Here is a 15,213-nt window from a genome sequence, read left to right as displayed (position 1 = left end):
AAATATATTTTCTTTTTTCCTTTCTATGACCAGCCTTCCTTTCCACCCCATCACTCCTTTTTTCTCTTTTAACACAGGTGTTTTAAGTTCCTTGGAACATTGTGTGTCAGACAGACTACTAACACAGAAACACCATCACTGAAAATAAAAGCAAAATGACAGGAAGCAAATGAAAGGAAGTAAAAAGCAACTGTGAAATACAGAAATATGCTACAGTATCTTTTCAAGTGAACATTATAAGTACACTAAAATTGTAAGTAATAATTGCTTCTATTTACAAGTATTTAAACACTGATCGGCTTACAAGTGTCTACTAACATTGTTAATAGCACAATAGGTTTAATGTTTACAGTTTCAGTTGTTTTGTTTGCAGTATGTTCTCAAGTATAATGGTCCCAGGCGTAGATCAATGACAACAAAAGCACAATTTTCTAACTGGATATGCTTTTCAATCATTGCAATCCACTGAACTTTCTTGCTCTCTCACTCTCCAAGTGCATCTTCTGTTCATAGCAGCAGTCCAGGGTCAAAAAAAAACACAAAAAAACAAAAAACCAAAAACAGAAAAAAAGGGTATTTGCAAACTGGAGAGATTTCTGCAGATTTTAATCTATTTAACAAAAGCACACAACTAGTAGAAACACTCTTTCATGTTGCAGGACATCATACCTTCCACGGTGCTAACAAAGATACGCATATCTCTGCTACGTGAAGCATAGTTCTAGAGGTCTACCCAGTAAATAAAGCTCTGACACACATAGTATTAGCAAGTCTAAATAGGCTAAAGTCATTGGTCCAAAGTAACCATTTCTTATAGCTGGTGCTCCTTTGGACTCTCGACAGATCCTGGGGCCTGTTTATAAGACTTCAAGTTGGCCAGAGGAATGTCAGTCATGTGGTTGCCAGTGTTGAAATGGCCCTCACTGGAACCATACTGCTTTCTGTCACTGAACTGGTTTCTATTGCTATCTTCTTTCCAGGACCTGGTCAATGTGTGTCCATTAACTAGTTTGTCCTTCTTAACCCATTCTTTCTGAGATGTGAAGGTGGAGAGAGGAGACTTTGGCTGTTGGTATTGGCCCAAACTGGGAGGCATCCAACAGTTGTCTGAGTGACCCAAAACCAGGCATTCTTGAGTACACATCTCTGTAGCTTCAGCCAATCCTCGTGGCCCAAGAGGCCCATCTGTAGTATAAAAAAAAGAAAAAAAGAAAAAAAGAAAAAAAAGAAACAGAAAGAAGAAAGAAGGAGAAAGGGAAAACCAAACAAACAGAAAGACATAATATTAGATTGTGATATTTGGCATTAAATTTATACATACCCCTCATGAGAAAATAAACGATGATTCCACAACAAAATATTGTGCTGATAAATCCTAGATACTTTTTAATTCTGTTAGAAAGTTGCTTTGTATGTCATATATAGGGAGTATATGTATTGTATTTTGCTCCTGTTGAATTTCCTCTCTATGTTCCAGCTTAGATCAAGGTCACTCATTAAATGACAGACTATGAATAATTTGGTCAAGGATTCCAAATGAATGCCTTTCCCTCTCATCCATCACCATAAATACATACAAGGAGTATATGTCCCACAGCTATATACACCACCAGAAATATATACAGGGAGTATATGTCATGCTCAGTGTCCAAAAGTGGGAATACAGTTCAATTAGCCCTAACTTACCTGTTTCAGAACCTACTGTGAATAAACTTAACTCTCTCAGTCACACTAAGAAAATAAAGCTAAGTAGGTGAAAATGTCAGAGGAAGAAAACAAACCCTTGCAGATTCTGTGTGAGAATTAATGCTGCTTGTTAAATCCCACAGTTTGGATGTATTCCCTTCTGTTTTCAACTCACTTGACTGCTGCAGAGCCTTGGCGAACTAACAGCCTACTGCAAACAGAAACATCTATACTACCCAAAAACGGGCTTGCCCAAAGGAATGCTCTCTATGTGGGATTACTCTAGTGAGTACTAGTTTTACAAACTTGGGTTGATGCATAGTTCTAGACATCTACCCGGTGGATAAAACCCTTGATGCACGCTCCCAAAAAGCAAGAGAGAAGTTAACTTTGATGGATTTAATATGAAACCGTGAAACACTTCAAACATTGCAACATGAAAGAGAACAAAATCTGTAAGTCATCTGACCATTAGACACATCTCAGATAGCTGCTGTGCAACCATAAAAATCAGTGCATAAATAAAAAAACAAGGCTTATGTAAATCTTGTGCTTGATAAAGAACCGTTCTCATAATTTTTTGCAACTCAGGATTATGAGACCACAGGAGACAGAAACGAAATCTGCTGAATTACAATGCATATTAAATATCCACATCATTTTTCACACACTACTGAGGACACAGCTGGCCAGCTGCAGGCATCTTGCAATCAGGCAGACAAGTTACCCATGTCTTCAGCAGCACTAAATTCCTCTCAGTCTTACTTCATTTTGAAATAGCTTAATTTGCTCATCTGATTAGACTGGATGTATGAGGAAGGACAAACAAGGAAAAAGGCAGGAAAGTCTAGTTTTGTGCTGTTAGATATTTCTCAATGTCTGCAATATGCTTTGTCATGATTCTCTACTAATTGTATTATAATTCTGAGCAAGAATTTGAGATTCTTTTTCTTGACTTCAGAGTAAAACAGCTGGGTAGTACTATAGATATTTGAAGAGTTAAGGAGATATATTTCCTTGATTAAACAGCCCAGTGACAGCGAGGAAATTATAGATTAATTTTTGAGAAAGAATGTTAGCAGGTAGACATGAGTAGTGAAGATACGAAGCATTTTTGAAAAGCAGTACTAATCAGAGGAAAATGTCAGTGGTATATCAGCAAAAAAACCCCATATCTTTATAATAATATAATTGAGACTCAAAATGATAAGTGAGGACACTCTAATATTCCTGTGTTCTGATGCCAAAGGATATTTCACTCTCTTGTACTCCATGCACATAGAATGGATTACACTTAGATTTTTTTCTGAATACTGAAATTATCCCAATTAATTTTATGGAATTTGCTTTTCTTTCCTAGTTGTTTGTTGTGGGTTTCCTTTTGTTTGTTTGCTTTTTGCTTTGGTTTTTGTTTTTAACTGGCACGTTATAAATTCCACAGATTATCAACCCACTGCTTTTATACACACATATAGAAAATGCAATCAGGTGTATTTCTGTATGTTACAATGCAATTAGCTAATCTTATCTCTGAGAAGCTCCTCTTTGAATATCTAGAGACTATACAGTACACTGTTGATGTGACAGAATATAATAAACCGTAATTAAAGTTGCTTCTGCATTCCCTGTATAAGAAGGAGTCTATTGCTAACAACTAAGGCATGAACAATGTATAGAATCGGTGTTGCTTTCAATTCAGGTCAAAAAAGGTGAAATAATTAAACCAGAACCATTAGAAAAACAAAAGAAAAAGCAACTGTAAAGTAGGAGTTTAGCACAAATTTCAGTGAACCTTGATTCTAAAATGAAAACTGTGATATTTCCCTGGAAAAGAGAGATTCTTTTTTTCTATAAAGCCCTTATTTGAATCCTCTAGTATGAAGTTATAACCAACCTGAGGCAGGTACTTACTAAAAAAAAACCCCAACAATAAGGAAGTACTCATGGTACATTCTTAACATTAAAAGTTGTTTTTTATTTTTTTTTTCCTGATGACAGAAATTTAATTTTGATTAGTTTTTCCCCATTTTCAGGGGAAAATGGGAAGTGGCAGAACTATTTTCAACTTGCCTACTCTCCAAGTACAATGCTATCTTGCTGACCAAGGAGAACAGATATGACCGGGATTAATACTTTCAAAACACAAAGAAAACCTTTCACCACAGAGTGACACATTTCAAGAAATGCAGTGCATGGACTTTGTGCTTCCAATCTACAGTGGAAAAAAAGGTTAACAGGAGAGTCTTCAGTGCTAGTTCTAAGGGGGTAAGTTACGTTTTCTGTTTAGTTAAATAAATTTCAAGAGATAAGACATTCATTTCCATTTAAAAATTTAAATGAGTAATAAGATGGCTTTGTTTTGGACTAAATATGCATGTGGCTGTATAAGCTACATGTCAAACTCTTCAGAAGATTTACTTTCTCTGTTTTGTGTCCTGTAGTAACAGTTCTAGGCAGTTAATACTGTTAAACTCAGAACGGATTTTAAACATCCTTTGCTTTAAGTTGACAAACTTCCTGGAGAGCACTGGAATATTTAGATATCTTTTACTGTAAGAAGAAGACAGGAATAGAATCATAGCATCATAGAACAGTTAGGGTTGGAAAGGACCTTAAGATCATTTAGTTCCAATCCCCCCTGCCATGGGCAGGGACACATCACACTAAACCATCTCACCCAAGGCTTGAACACTGCCAGGGATGGGGCATTCACAACTTCCCTGGGCAACCCATTCCAGTGCCTCACCACCCTAACAGGAAAGAATTTCTTCCTTATATTCAATCTAAACTTCCCCTGTTTAAGTTTTAACCTGTTACCCCTTGCCCTATCACTACAGTCCCTAATAAATAGCTCATCCCCAGCAACCCTATAGCCCCCTTCAGACACTGGAAGGCTGCTATGAGGTCTTCACTCAGCTTTCTCTTCTTCAGGCTGAACAGCCCCAACTTTCTCAGCCTCTCTTCATACAGGAGGTGCTCCAGTAGCCTGGTGATCCTTGTGGCCCTCCTCTGGACTTGTTCCAACAGTTCCATGCTCTTTTTATGTTGAGGACACCAGAACTGCACACAATACTCCAAGTGAGGTCTCATGAGAGGAAAGTAGAGGGGCAGGATCACCTCCTTCGAGCTGTTGGTCATGCTTCTTTTGATGCAGCCCAGGATATGGTTGGCTTTCTGGGCTGCAGGTGCACACTGAAGCCAGCTCATGTTCATTTTCTCATCAACCAGCACCCCCAAGTCCTTCTCCGCAGGGCTGCTCTAAATCTTCTTTGCCCAACCTGTAGCTCTGCCTGGGATTGCTCTGAGCCAGGTGTAGGACCTTGCACTTGGCATAGTTAAACTTCATGAGGTTGGCATCAGCCCACCTCACAGTCGTGTCGTGGTCCCTCTGGATGGCATTCCTTCCCTCCCACGAATCAACCAAAGAACACAGCTTGGTGTCATCGGCAAAGTTGCTGAGGGTGCTTTCAATCCCACTGTCCATGCCACCAACAAAGATGTTGAACAAGATCAGTGCCAACACCAATCCCTGAGAGACATCACTCATTACTGTTCTCCAGCTTGACATTGAGCCATTGACCACAGCTCTTTGTGTGCTGCCATCCAGCCAGTTCTTTATCCACATAGTGGTTTACCTATCAGATTGATGTCTCTCCAATTCAGAGACAAGAATGTCATGTGGGACAGTGTCGAACGCTTTGCACAATTAGATGACGTCAGCTGCTCTACCCCGTCCATCAGTCCCGCAGCCCCATCATAGAAGGCTACCAAATTGGTTAGGCAGGATTTCCCCTTAGTGAAGCCATTCCGGCTGTCACCAAGCACCTTGTTGTTTTTCATGTGCCTTAGCATGCCTTCCAGGAGAATCTGTTCCGAGATTTTGCCAGGCACAGAGGTGAGACTGACTGGTCTGTAATTCCCTGGGTCACCCATTTTCCCCTTCTTGAAAATGGGGGTTATATTTCCCTTTTTCCAGTCATCGGGAACTCCATCTGACTGCCATGATTTTTCAAATATGATGTACAGCAGCTTAGCAACTTCATTTGCCAGCTCCTTCAGGACCCACCAATGGATTTCATTAGGTCCCATGGACTTGTGTACATTCAGGTTCTTAAGACGGTCTCTGACCAGATCCTCTCCTACAGTGGGCCTAGGGTCTTCATTCTCACAGTCCCTGTGTGAGAATAGGGTAGCAATTCATACTCTGCATACGAATAGGGTAATAACGCTGAGATGGTCAGCTGTTCTGGAGGAACTACTCCTTGGGATTTTTTGCTTTAACAAGAATACCACTGTCCCATTAAGACTTCAAAAATTAATTACTGTGTGCAAGTCCTCCTACAGTCAACCTTCCCTATGGAAAGATTTCAGCCAAAAGCAAGACCATGGTAGTCTCTGCGGCTGACCAATTACAATTTTTGTATGGATGTATGTCACACCAAGTGACAGTTATAGACAGAGTGAGGCAGAAGGAGAGGACAGCAGGAGACCTTTAGCTGCATAACTGTTCAAATAGCTGTTCAAATAGTGTAAGTCTACATATGCTTATATGAAAAAGATCTGTGAATAAAATGCATATCCAAAATTGAGAATAGGTTCAGACTCTTACTCAAGTGAGCGTGCATATTTTCCAATGCTCTGACTCATGTTTTCCAATCCAAGAAAAGGGACTATTATTTGCCTTACTAAAATATTGTAATGCTTACATTTACAGAATCACAGAATCACAGAATCCCAAGGGTTGGAAGGGACCTCAAGAGATCATCTAGTCCAACCGCCAAAATACGTTGCAAGTCTTCATCTCATATATAATCAACAACTATTGGTTTTAGAATATTTTTATTTTTTTTTTAGAAATGAAGATTATTAAAATAATATATTTTACTGTTGAGTTGCCACAAGGAATGATCATGCTTAATGATTCAGGAAGAAAGCAGCTTCATTCATAATGCACATGTTGCCTATCACACCTGTTTTCCAGTTAAGGCCTTCAGATACAAGCATAAAGTTTTTGTAAATATTATAGGCTAATAATGATGGTGATCATTATTTAAGTGAATCTATAAATGTCCTACTGTAAGACACTGGAAAAAAGATGAAAAACAGATATGGGAGAAAAGGATCTCACCTACAAAAAAAAAAAAAAGAATTTTGTGTAATTATGTTATCAAGTATAGACAGTTTATTTTTTCAAAGACTCCTTTTTTTTCAGGTTGCTATTTAGTAGCATAAAGTGAAAAGATCATGAGCAGTATGGTGGGAGAGAGACCTTCTCGAGGTAGCTTGCACTGAAGAATTTGCTGTTTTGTATTGAGAAAGTGTAATGTTGCCTTAATGGTAATTATCTCTCTTCTCCACCATTGCTGAGAAATAGTTTTCCCCCAATTTTCTAAAAGTTGTTCCATTACCACATACAATGACACCACTTAAAAAAACTGTTCCTGCTGCTTTAATTTTATAATTGTGTTAATTTTTTCTTTTCTCTTCATAAAAATGTCACTGACATATCTGTATCAAGTTTTTCCACTCTGAAGTACTTTATTAATATGTGTGTTGTTTTCTTTTTTTTTTTTTTAAGTATTTGTTCTCTGAGCAATCCCTAATCCGTGAGGCTGGTTATCAGTATTGGCTGCTTGAATATATAATGACACAAGTGCTGATAAAACTGTACAAGCCATCTGTCTCTGGAGCTAAATGTTTTGAAAGCAAACACAAAAGTGCATAACACTCCCTCAAATTTTCTTTGTAAATATTTATATCAGATATTACCCCAAAATACTTTTTTGTTCTTATTTTGTTAATAGCTGTCAAGCAGATGTATGACTTGCCTACTCAAAAGCAAACAGGTGTAAGAAGGAAAATAATGTATGCCACTACAGAGTCGGTCATACCCTAATGCCGGAATTTCTGTGTGGTCTTTTATCTCTTTTATTATACCCAGAAGCTGAACTGCTATTTCATTGATTAACTTACTGCTGCAATTAGCAACTAGCTTCTGGTGTGTTGACCAGATGCTTTTCAACCTGCTTCTCCAAAACTCTCTCTCTTTAAGCCAGAAAATTCATTTTTCAATTCTGAAAGAGTCAAGACCACAGGATAAATTCCACTCAGTGAGACTTTTTGGTCACAGAAAAAAAAAGAAAGAATAGCTACTTTTTGCCTGAGGGATACTAACATTAAGTATAGTAGATTTGAACACTGACACAGTTGTCTTTCAGGCAATCATATTTATTTAACTTTTCATATTGCACCCTAAAAAGAAGAAAGAAAACAATAGCAACATTTTCAGTTCTACTTAACCTCAAATACAAAAGGTGTTTTTAGGCTTTCAAGGGCTGCTTTACTAAATGACCTTATCTGAGGCCACATTTTTTTACAGCCTTCCCCACATCTATTGGAACTGAAGTGACATCATTACATTTCACAGAGGTTTTGCAATTCCTGTGTTTAATAAGTATAAACCTGGAAAACAGTTTATAATGAAAAAGAATTATTTTGACTTTTTTTTTTTTTTTACTTTTACATATCAGACAAATAAATGAGACTGTTCTTTATTTCTAAACTGTAGAAAAAATATAATCCAAAACTACAAAGCCACATGCATGCTGTGTTGAATGTCTTTTCTTGGTATAATTAATTAACTGCAAGATTCAGTCACTACTAAAAATATACTTTTAGTGGCTCTTTCCATGGTCATTCCACCTGGCACAGTCAGTGCTGATAAAATCACATTCTGTACCCAAATCACCTTGTTCCAAGGTCCCTGGATTCCTACCACTGCTGCTGTCAGTTTTGGTAGACTTGCCACCATCACCTTGCAACCTGCTGCTTCTCTCTTCCCTTCCTGGAACTGCATCCTCTGTACTCACATACAGTTCAAGAAACCCCTGCTAGTTCCTGTTCTCTGTCTTGGCTCAACCTTCTTTTTCATCACCACTGAACTAAATAATAAGATAAGGTTAGCTTATATCTGCATTACTTAGGAGAGATAAGCTGCAAGAACCCTTAATTAGCACAATAACAGGCAGGCCAGGAAGCAGTGGTGTAAAAGTGGGTGCAAAGTACTGCTTAGAATACAGAAATGCAGCAACTAAAGTATTTTCTGAAAAGACAAGGAAACCTGGAAGAAAAAAATTTCTACACAATTCTCTGAAGTGCTTAAGTGATCCAGACGGGTTCCACAGAAATGTAGGTGTTTAAGATCCAAACTATAATTCACAAATTACACAGTGGGATTGAGTGCGCCCTCAGCAAGTTTGCCGATGACACCAAGCTGTGTGGTTCGGTTGATACGCTGGAGGGAAGGAATGCCATCCAGAGGGAACTTGACACACTTGTGAGGTGGGCTGATGCCAACCTCATGAAGTTTAACCATGTCAAGTGCAAGGTCCTACACCTGGGTCGGAGCAATCCCAGACACCGCTACAGGCTGGGCAGAGAAGAGATTCAGAGCAGCCCTGCGAAGAAGGACTTGAGGGTGCTGGTTGATGAGAAAATGAACACGAGCCAGCAGTGTGCGCTTGCAGCCCAGAAAGCCAACAATGTCCTGGGCTTCATCAAAAGGAGTGTGACCAGCAGGTCGAAGGAGGTGATCCTGCCCCTTTATTCTTCTCTTGTGAGACCTCACTTGGAGTATTGTGTGCAGTTCTGGTGTCCTCAACATAAAAAGGGCTTGGAACTGTTGGAGTAAGTCCAGAGGAGGTCCATGAGGATGATCAGAGGACTGGAGCACCTCCCATATGAAGATCAGCTGAGAAAGTTGGGACTGTTCAGCCTGGAGACGTCATAGCAGCCTTCCAGTATCTGAAGGGGGCCTATAAGGATGCCGGGGATGGACTCTTCATTAGGGACTGTAGTGATAGGACAAGGGGTAATGGGTTAAAACTTTCACAGAGGAAGTTTAGATTGGATATAAGGAAGAAGTTCTTTACTGTAAGGGTAGTGAGGCACTGGAATAGGTTGCCCAAGGAGGTTGTGAATGCCCCATCCCTGGCAGTGTTCAAGGCCAGGTTGGACAAGGTCTTGGGTAATATGGTTTAGAGTGAGGTGTCCCTGCCCATGGCAGGGAGGTTGGAACTAGATGATCTTAAGGTCCTTTCCAACCCTAACTATTCTATGATTCTATGAAATTTTGACTCTATGGACATTTTGAAATGCAACACTATTCAACTGCTTGAAATGATGTTTCTACACAGAACTGCCTCAGAGATTCTGTCATGTCTAAATCTTTTCAGAGTAAAAGAAGTGTTCACTTCCTTTTATATCTTGAACATCTAAATGTGTTTGGCATTTTAGGAGTACAACTAAATGCCAACAGGTTGTAGCTTTGAACAGTATAGCAGTGCAGTAGCCTGGGTTTTTTTCTCCTCCGGTTTATACCCATAGGCTGATCACACATAGGGCATCTGCCTTTTGTTTCAAACATTGTGCAGAGGCCACCTGTGGTTAGAACATTTCCAGAAGGCTCAGCTCCAGCTCCTTTTTCTTCCTGATATATTCTGGTCCTTCCCTCTTATAGATGTACAAGAACCAACCTTGATCTTGGTAACAAGTGCTCTTCTGAGAAATGAAAAATTATTATGATACACTGCAAAGGAGGGGAATTCTTACACACCCAGGGAATGCTGAAATTACTAATCTACAGAAAAGGTAGCTGTTAATACCATGATCACATAGAAAGTGTTCTATATTTCTTGTTTCGAATTTCTTATAGCTGCATTACAAATGTTACAATGAAAGTGTTTGTTACTTAGGTTGTTATATTTAATTTCTTTTTTTCTGGTATCCTTCCTAGAAATTTAATACCATTACCATTTACAAGTTACACCTCCATCAGTAATGTCTCTGTTGTCAATATGTTATTTTTATCTGGCCTAACATTCTGTGCCTACTTCCAGTTACTTTCTCTGCATTGATATACATGTATATAAACCTCTATACATTTCAATGTGTGCATGTTCAGGAAGCAGCCATGTACCACAAAGTCTTTGAAGCACTGTCAGCCTAGAGAAAATTTCAGTTCATTGCATTTTTTAAGGCAAGACATCTTCCAAGAAATGAACTTCATTTTACAATGCCCTTGAGAATAAATAAAGCCGTTGGTTTCCCTAGAACTGCTTACCTAGACATTCCTTTAAAGGAATTTTGTGGCCTGTTTCTGCAGATGGTACTTTACAATTAAGGTACTTTACCTACTCTAGCTAGCTGCAGAGCAGGTGCCACAAGACTAAGTTTGCATGTTGCCATGGGTAAGCAAATACATATAGGAAGTATCAGGAATTTCAGCAGTGTTTAGTGTTTCAAAGTTGTTAATAATCCCATGAAGTCTTCCAAACCAGCTTGTTTGGAAATAGAAAATTCAGTCTATAGGCAGGCCACATTTACATCTGCTCCTGCCATCTAAACACTCCCCTGAAATTACTTCAGCTGTATGTTACTACATTTCTGATTTAGTTCTGTGGGTTTTATAACAGAAATTATTTAGTACTGGATTTATTTAGGACTTAACGCTTCGTGACATCTCAGAGTATGAAATACATTTTCATAACATAATGGCAGTTCCTCATGGTTGCTTGAAAAGTCACAGGGATTTAACTAGATTCTAGCCCTCAGCTGTCCATAGAAGATAGTGAGCAAGTCATTTTGTGATCAATACTGAATACACCTTACGTGACTGCTGATCTTGTGAGATACAACGGGTCAAGTTTGTTTAGTCTTTATGAAATGATGAATTGACTAACGTTAGACTAGTGACTATTATGCAGGAAATTTACACTCTGAAATCACAAGGGCATGGTCCATGCAGCCAAGGGCGTAGGAAGATGCCACAGGAGGCTTTCAAAAGCAGTCATGGTCTGAGCTCTCACTGAACAGCCCAAACCTGGATAATTCAGTGCACTTCACTGGTGACAAAAATCCAGCTCTGCTACCTATCATGGATGGACTGCACATTGCCTATGTTCAGATATCTATGCCATTCTTGTCTCCTCCAACTCCCCCCCCAGAATTTAACTGGGTGAAACTATATACCTTGGAGTAAAAAACTGTAGGTTCACTACATAATCTACTATTCTATGATTCTATGATTCTTTCTGGTCTTAAAATTCTATTTATCAACAAATATTCACATAAAACTGTATCCTGTATAAACTTTTCCTGACAAATGTAGCAAACTGTAGCATACTCTTTAGAATTACAGAAGATGCAAAATGATATATGGGATTGTTATTCTGGTTTAACGCACTCTGTCATAAAAAAACCAAACCAAACCAAACAAACAAAAACCAACCAACCAAACGCCCCCACCACCCCCCCCCAGCCCCCTCCCCCCACCCCCCCCCCCCAAACCCCTGCAATTTGTATTCGCAGCTTAAGTGTCATATTGTGAATGCAGACAGTCACCTTCCAGGGAGAACAGGAGAAAAGAAATGCAAACAGGATTTGGCAAAAACCTGTTTTGTTAACAAATAAATAAAGATTAAATGCTTTACACATCTCTCATACAGATTTCATTCTTCGGTCACAGATGAAAAGTCAACATTTGCAAATGGAGATAGTCCAAATACAATAATACATGAGAAGCCAGAACAGCAGATTCTCTCCCTGAGAGGATATTATTATTTAGACAGACTTTATGGCACACAAAGAGCAGACAGCATATCTTTATAAATTTGTACCCATCTTTAGCATGACATGGAACTCATCCATCTTTTCATCTGTTGAAGCTACTCCTATGAAGAATGCTACCTCATCTAATGTTATTTTCTCAAAATAAGCTTCTTCCCCCCCCCCTTTTTTTTTTCACTATGTACACTTAGTTTTAACAGGACAATCTAGCAAATCAAAATGCCATAGAGAATTCAAATGAACTTTGTAAATTTGATTGGATCACTTACTGAGACCAAAGCACAGTGAGTGTTCAAATATTTGAAATACTATTCATTTTCAGCATTAATCTTTTTTTGTTATGTAGCTCTTCATAATGCTGCCTAAAAAAAATTATTTATTCACCACAACATCCCAAAAAGTAATGATGGATGGTGATAATAAAATATTTATAAAGCACCCCGTGGTCACAATCATTTACAATCTTTTTTCTCTTATATCTAAATATTTATGGTACTTGAACAAAATATTGTGCTGAATTGATTTACAGGCAACCTGCTGAGACAGCACCACTTTTGACATGGTCACATTTTCTGATCTATTAATATGCCCTAAAGCTGGTGTCAGTCAAAAAAATAACTTAAGTAACAATTATTTGGAAGATTCTGTTAACTGTTTATCATAAAATCAAATTATGGTGAGTAAATTCCACAAATTGCACGTGAGAAAAAGGACTATTCAAAGTGGAAATAAAAGGCATTATTCGAAAGGAGAAAAACTGACAGAATGCTGTGAAACTAAGCTGAACAATATTTATTTCAACACTGTACAATTTTATAAACATTTTTGCAGCTGATAATTCCTGACTAGCAACTCACATAGAAAAGAAAAAAATAAAACCAGTCAAAATGAAATTTATTTGATTTTTATGATTTTTAAAAGGAGTCTAAATTAAAGAGTTGTTTCTCCTGATCACCTTCTAACTTACAGTAAAAGCCTGACCTTCTGACTTGTGATAAATACAGATAATGCCTTGAGGGTAGGCATTATACCTTGTGATTTTATTCAAGTGAGGCTATTAACTTTCCTAATCCATAACTGAATAAAAGCACAATTCACCATCATATAGGTATATACAATGAACTGTGCTATCTGTACAATTATATATATAGTGTGTTTTACTTGTGTATATATCATACACTTTCTATATTTTTTATTTTATACGTATTTTATATATATTCTATCTAACCATCTAAATATTTTATCTTCATTTAATAACAGAATGCAATTAATAAAGTGATGCACATTGAAGTGAATGGAATCACTCACAAAGTGAGCATCTTCATTTCCATGCTCAAGTCAGCTATGCAAGCATCCTTACCTCCTTCTGTTATTAATGAAGAAAGAAGCATTTGCATGAAGTGATTCAGCTCTCTGAAGACCTGATTCACGTTTTGGAGGTGTGAGTTTCTGTCCATTCATAAAAAAAAAAAAAAATCAACAGATGGCAGTTACATCTAGCTCTATGTATTTAAAATAATGAGTCCAGATCATTTTGCCACCATTCCAGAAGGTCTTAGATTAATTCACTTTGATACCTGAAAATGCACTTGCATGAAGTTTTTTCATTACAAGTAAAATGGTTCCAACAGCCAGTAAAATAAAACAACAGACGACTACACTATCCAAAATACCCAAATGGCAGTTCATCTCAAGTATGCTCAGAAAGGGAGATTCTGTGAAGCCTGGAAAAGTCTTATTGGAGGGAGCCTGCTATAATCAAGTTATCTTTCAGAAAATGGATACTTTGGGGTTATTCTACTTCTCCACACTCTGAAGTAAGTGGAAGACCCTGAAATGCTGCTATTTATAAGAGGAAGAAAACTGTGATTGTTGAAGTTTCTTGAACTCTTGAAAGTAGGACAAATCATACAGTTAAAAGCCTGGAACACATGTAACTGCAAAGAAAAGAAAATGGTAAAATTTATGGGCCAGATTTAGAAAGGTATCTTTGTAAGTTATGTACTGCACCACAAAACTATTTGAGCTTTGAATTAGGGAAAAACTTTATATTCAAACAGATGCGTATATTTTTATTTATTGTACTCATCTCCACAGTTTCCTCAGACCATACTTAGGGTTTATGAAACCCAAACCATCTATTAAAGTTTAGTAGTTCTGTTAGTTTATATTAATCTTCTTTGATGAGTCATTCAGTAATTCACTCCAATATCTCCAGTTCTCTTGTAAGACTGAAACATTGCCAATTTTCCTGTAGTCTTAAAACACCACTAATATTCTGCTTTTAGTTTAATATATACATGATAGCCTAAGAAAAAGGGTTTCTTTATTTCCATTGCAAGGGTTTTTTTGTTGCTGTTTGGTTGTTTTTTTTTTTAATATGTGTTCTAATAAAATATATTTGCTTTTTTAAAAGGACATCACATTTTAAGATTGCACAAAACTTTGTTCTTTCAAGCAAGTTCTAAAAATATCAATAGGCTGTGTTCAACAGAACTTGATGAAAAAGACTGCAGAGTTTCTAAAACATAACCTTACTGCTCTTATTATTCACCACAGAAATGTATAAAGAAGAAAACAGTATAGGGACCACAGCGAGAGTTATCTTATTTAATCACAAAGAGTAGCATCCTTCATTAAAAATAACTGATGGAAAAGATTATTTCACCATAACTGTACAACTCACTTCACTGTCTTACTACCTTTCCAGACTTACAGGAATTTGGTCCCAAATTTCAGTATATTTCTGCATTCCTGTAAGTTTCGTTTTTTCTCAAGTCCAACAAACCAAGAGTTTTGAGGCATTCCTAGAAGGGATTGTTGGCTTGTTTCTCTCCAAAAGTAACAAGTCTGGGATTTTATCTTGAGAAAAATAATACCACATTATTAATTCCAGGACCT

The 15,213-nt window shown here is 37.6% G+C and overlaps 1 protein-coding gene across 2 annotated transcripts in view; it reads right to left on the bottom strand.

Moving 5' to 3' along the window:
• Nucleotides 1–554: 554 nt before the first annotated feature.
• PCDH9 (protocadherin 9) overlaps nt 555–15,213 on the bottom strand; it is a 721,287-nt gene continuing 706,628 nt past the window's right edge. For both annotated transcript variants that reach the window (XM_061367782.1, XM_061367783.1), the window contains exon 4: nt 555–1,185. In XM_061367782.1, the coding sequence (XP_061223766.1) occupies nt 812–1,185 (374 nt within the window). In that variant the 3' untranslated portion in view covers nt 555–811. The remainder of the gene's footprint in view (nt 1,186–15,213) is intronic.

Source organism: Neopsephotus bourkii, unplaced genomic scaffold (assembly GCF_033783945.1).
Source record: "Neopsephotus bourkii isolate Nb327-2 ecotype Australia unplaced genomic scaffold, CSIRO-AGI_Nbou_v1 NB_1394, whole genome shotgun sequence".
Taxonomy (NCBI): Eukaryota; Metazoa; Chordata; class Aves; order Psittaciformes; family Psittacidae; genus Neopsephotus; species Neopsephotus bourkii.
Note: the sequence above shows the minus strand (reverse complement) of the source record. Positions and strands in the feature narration are given on the sequence as shown.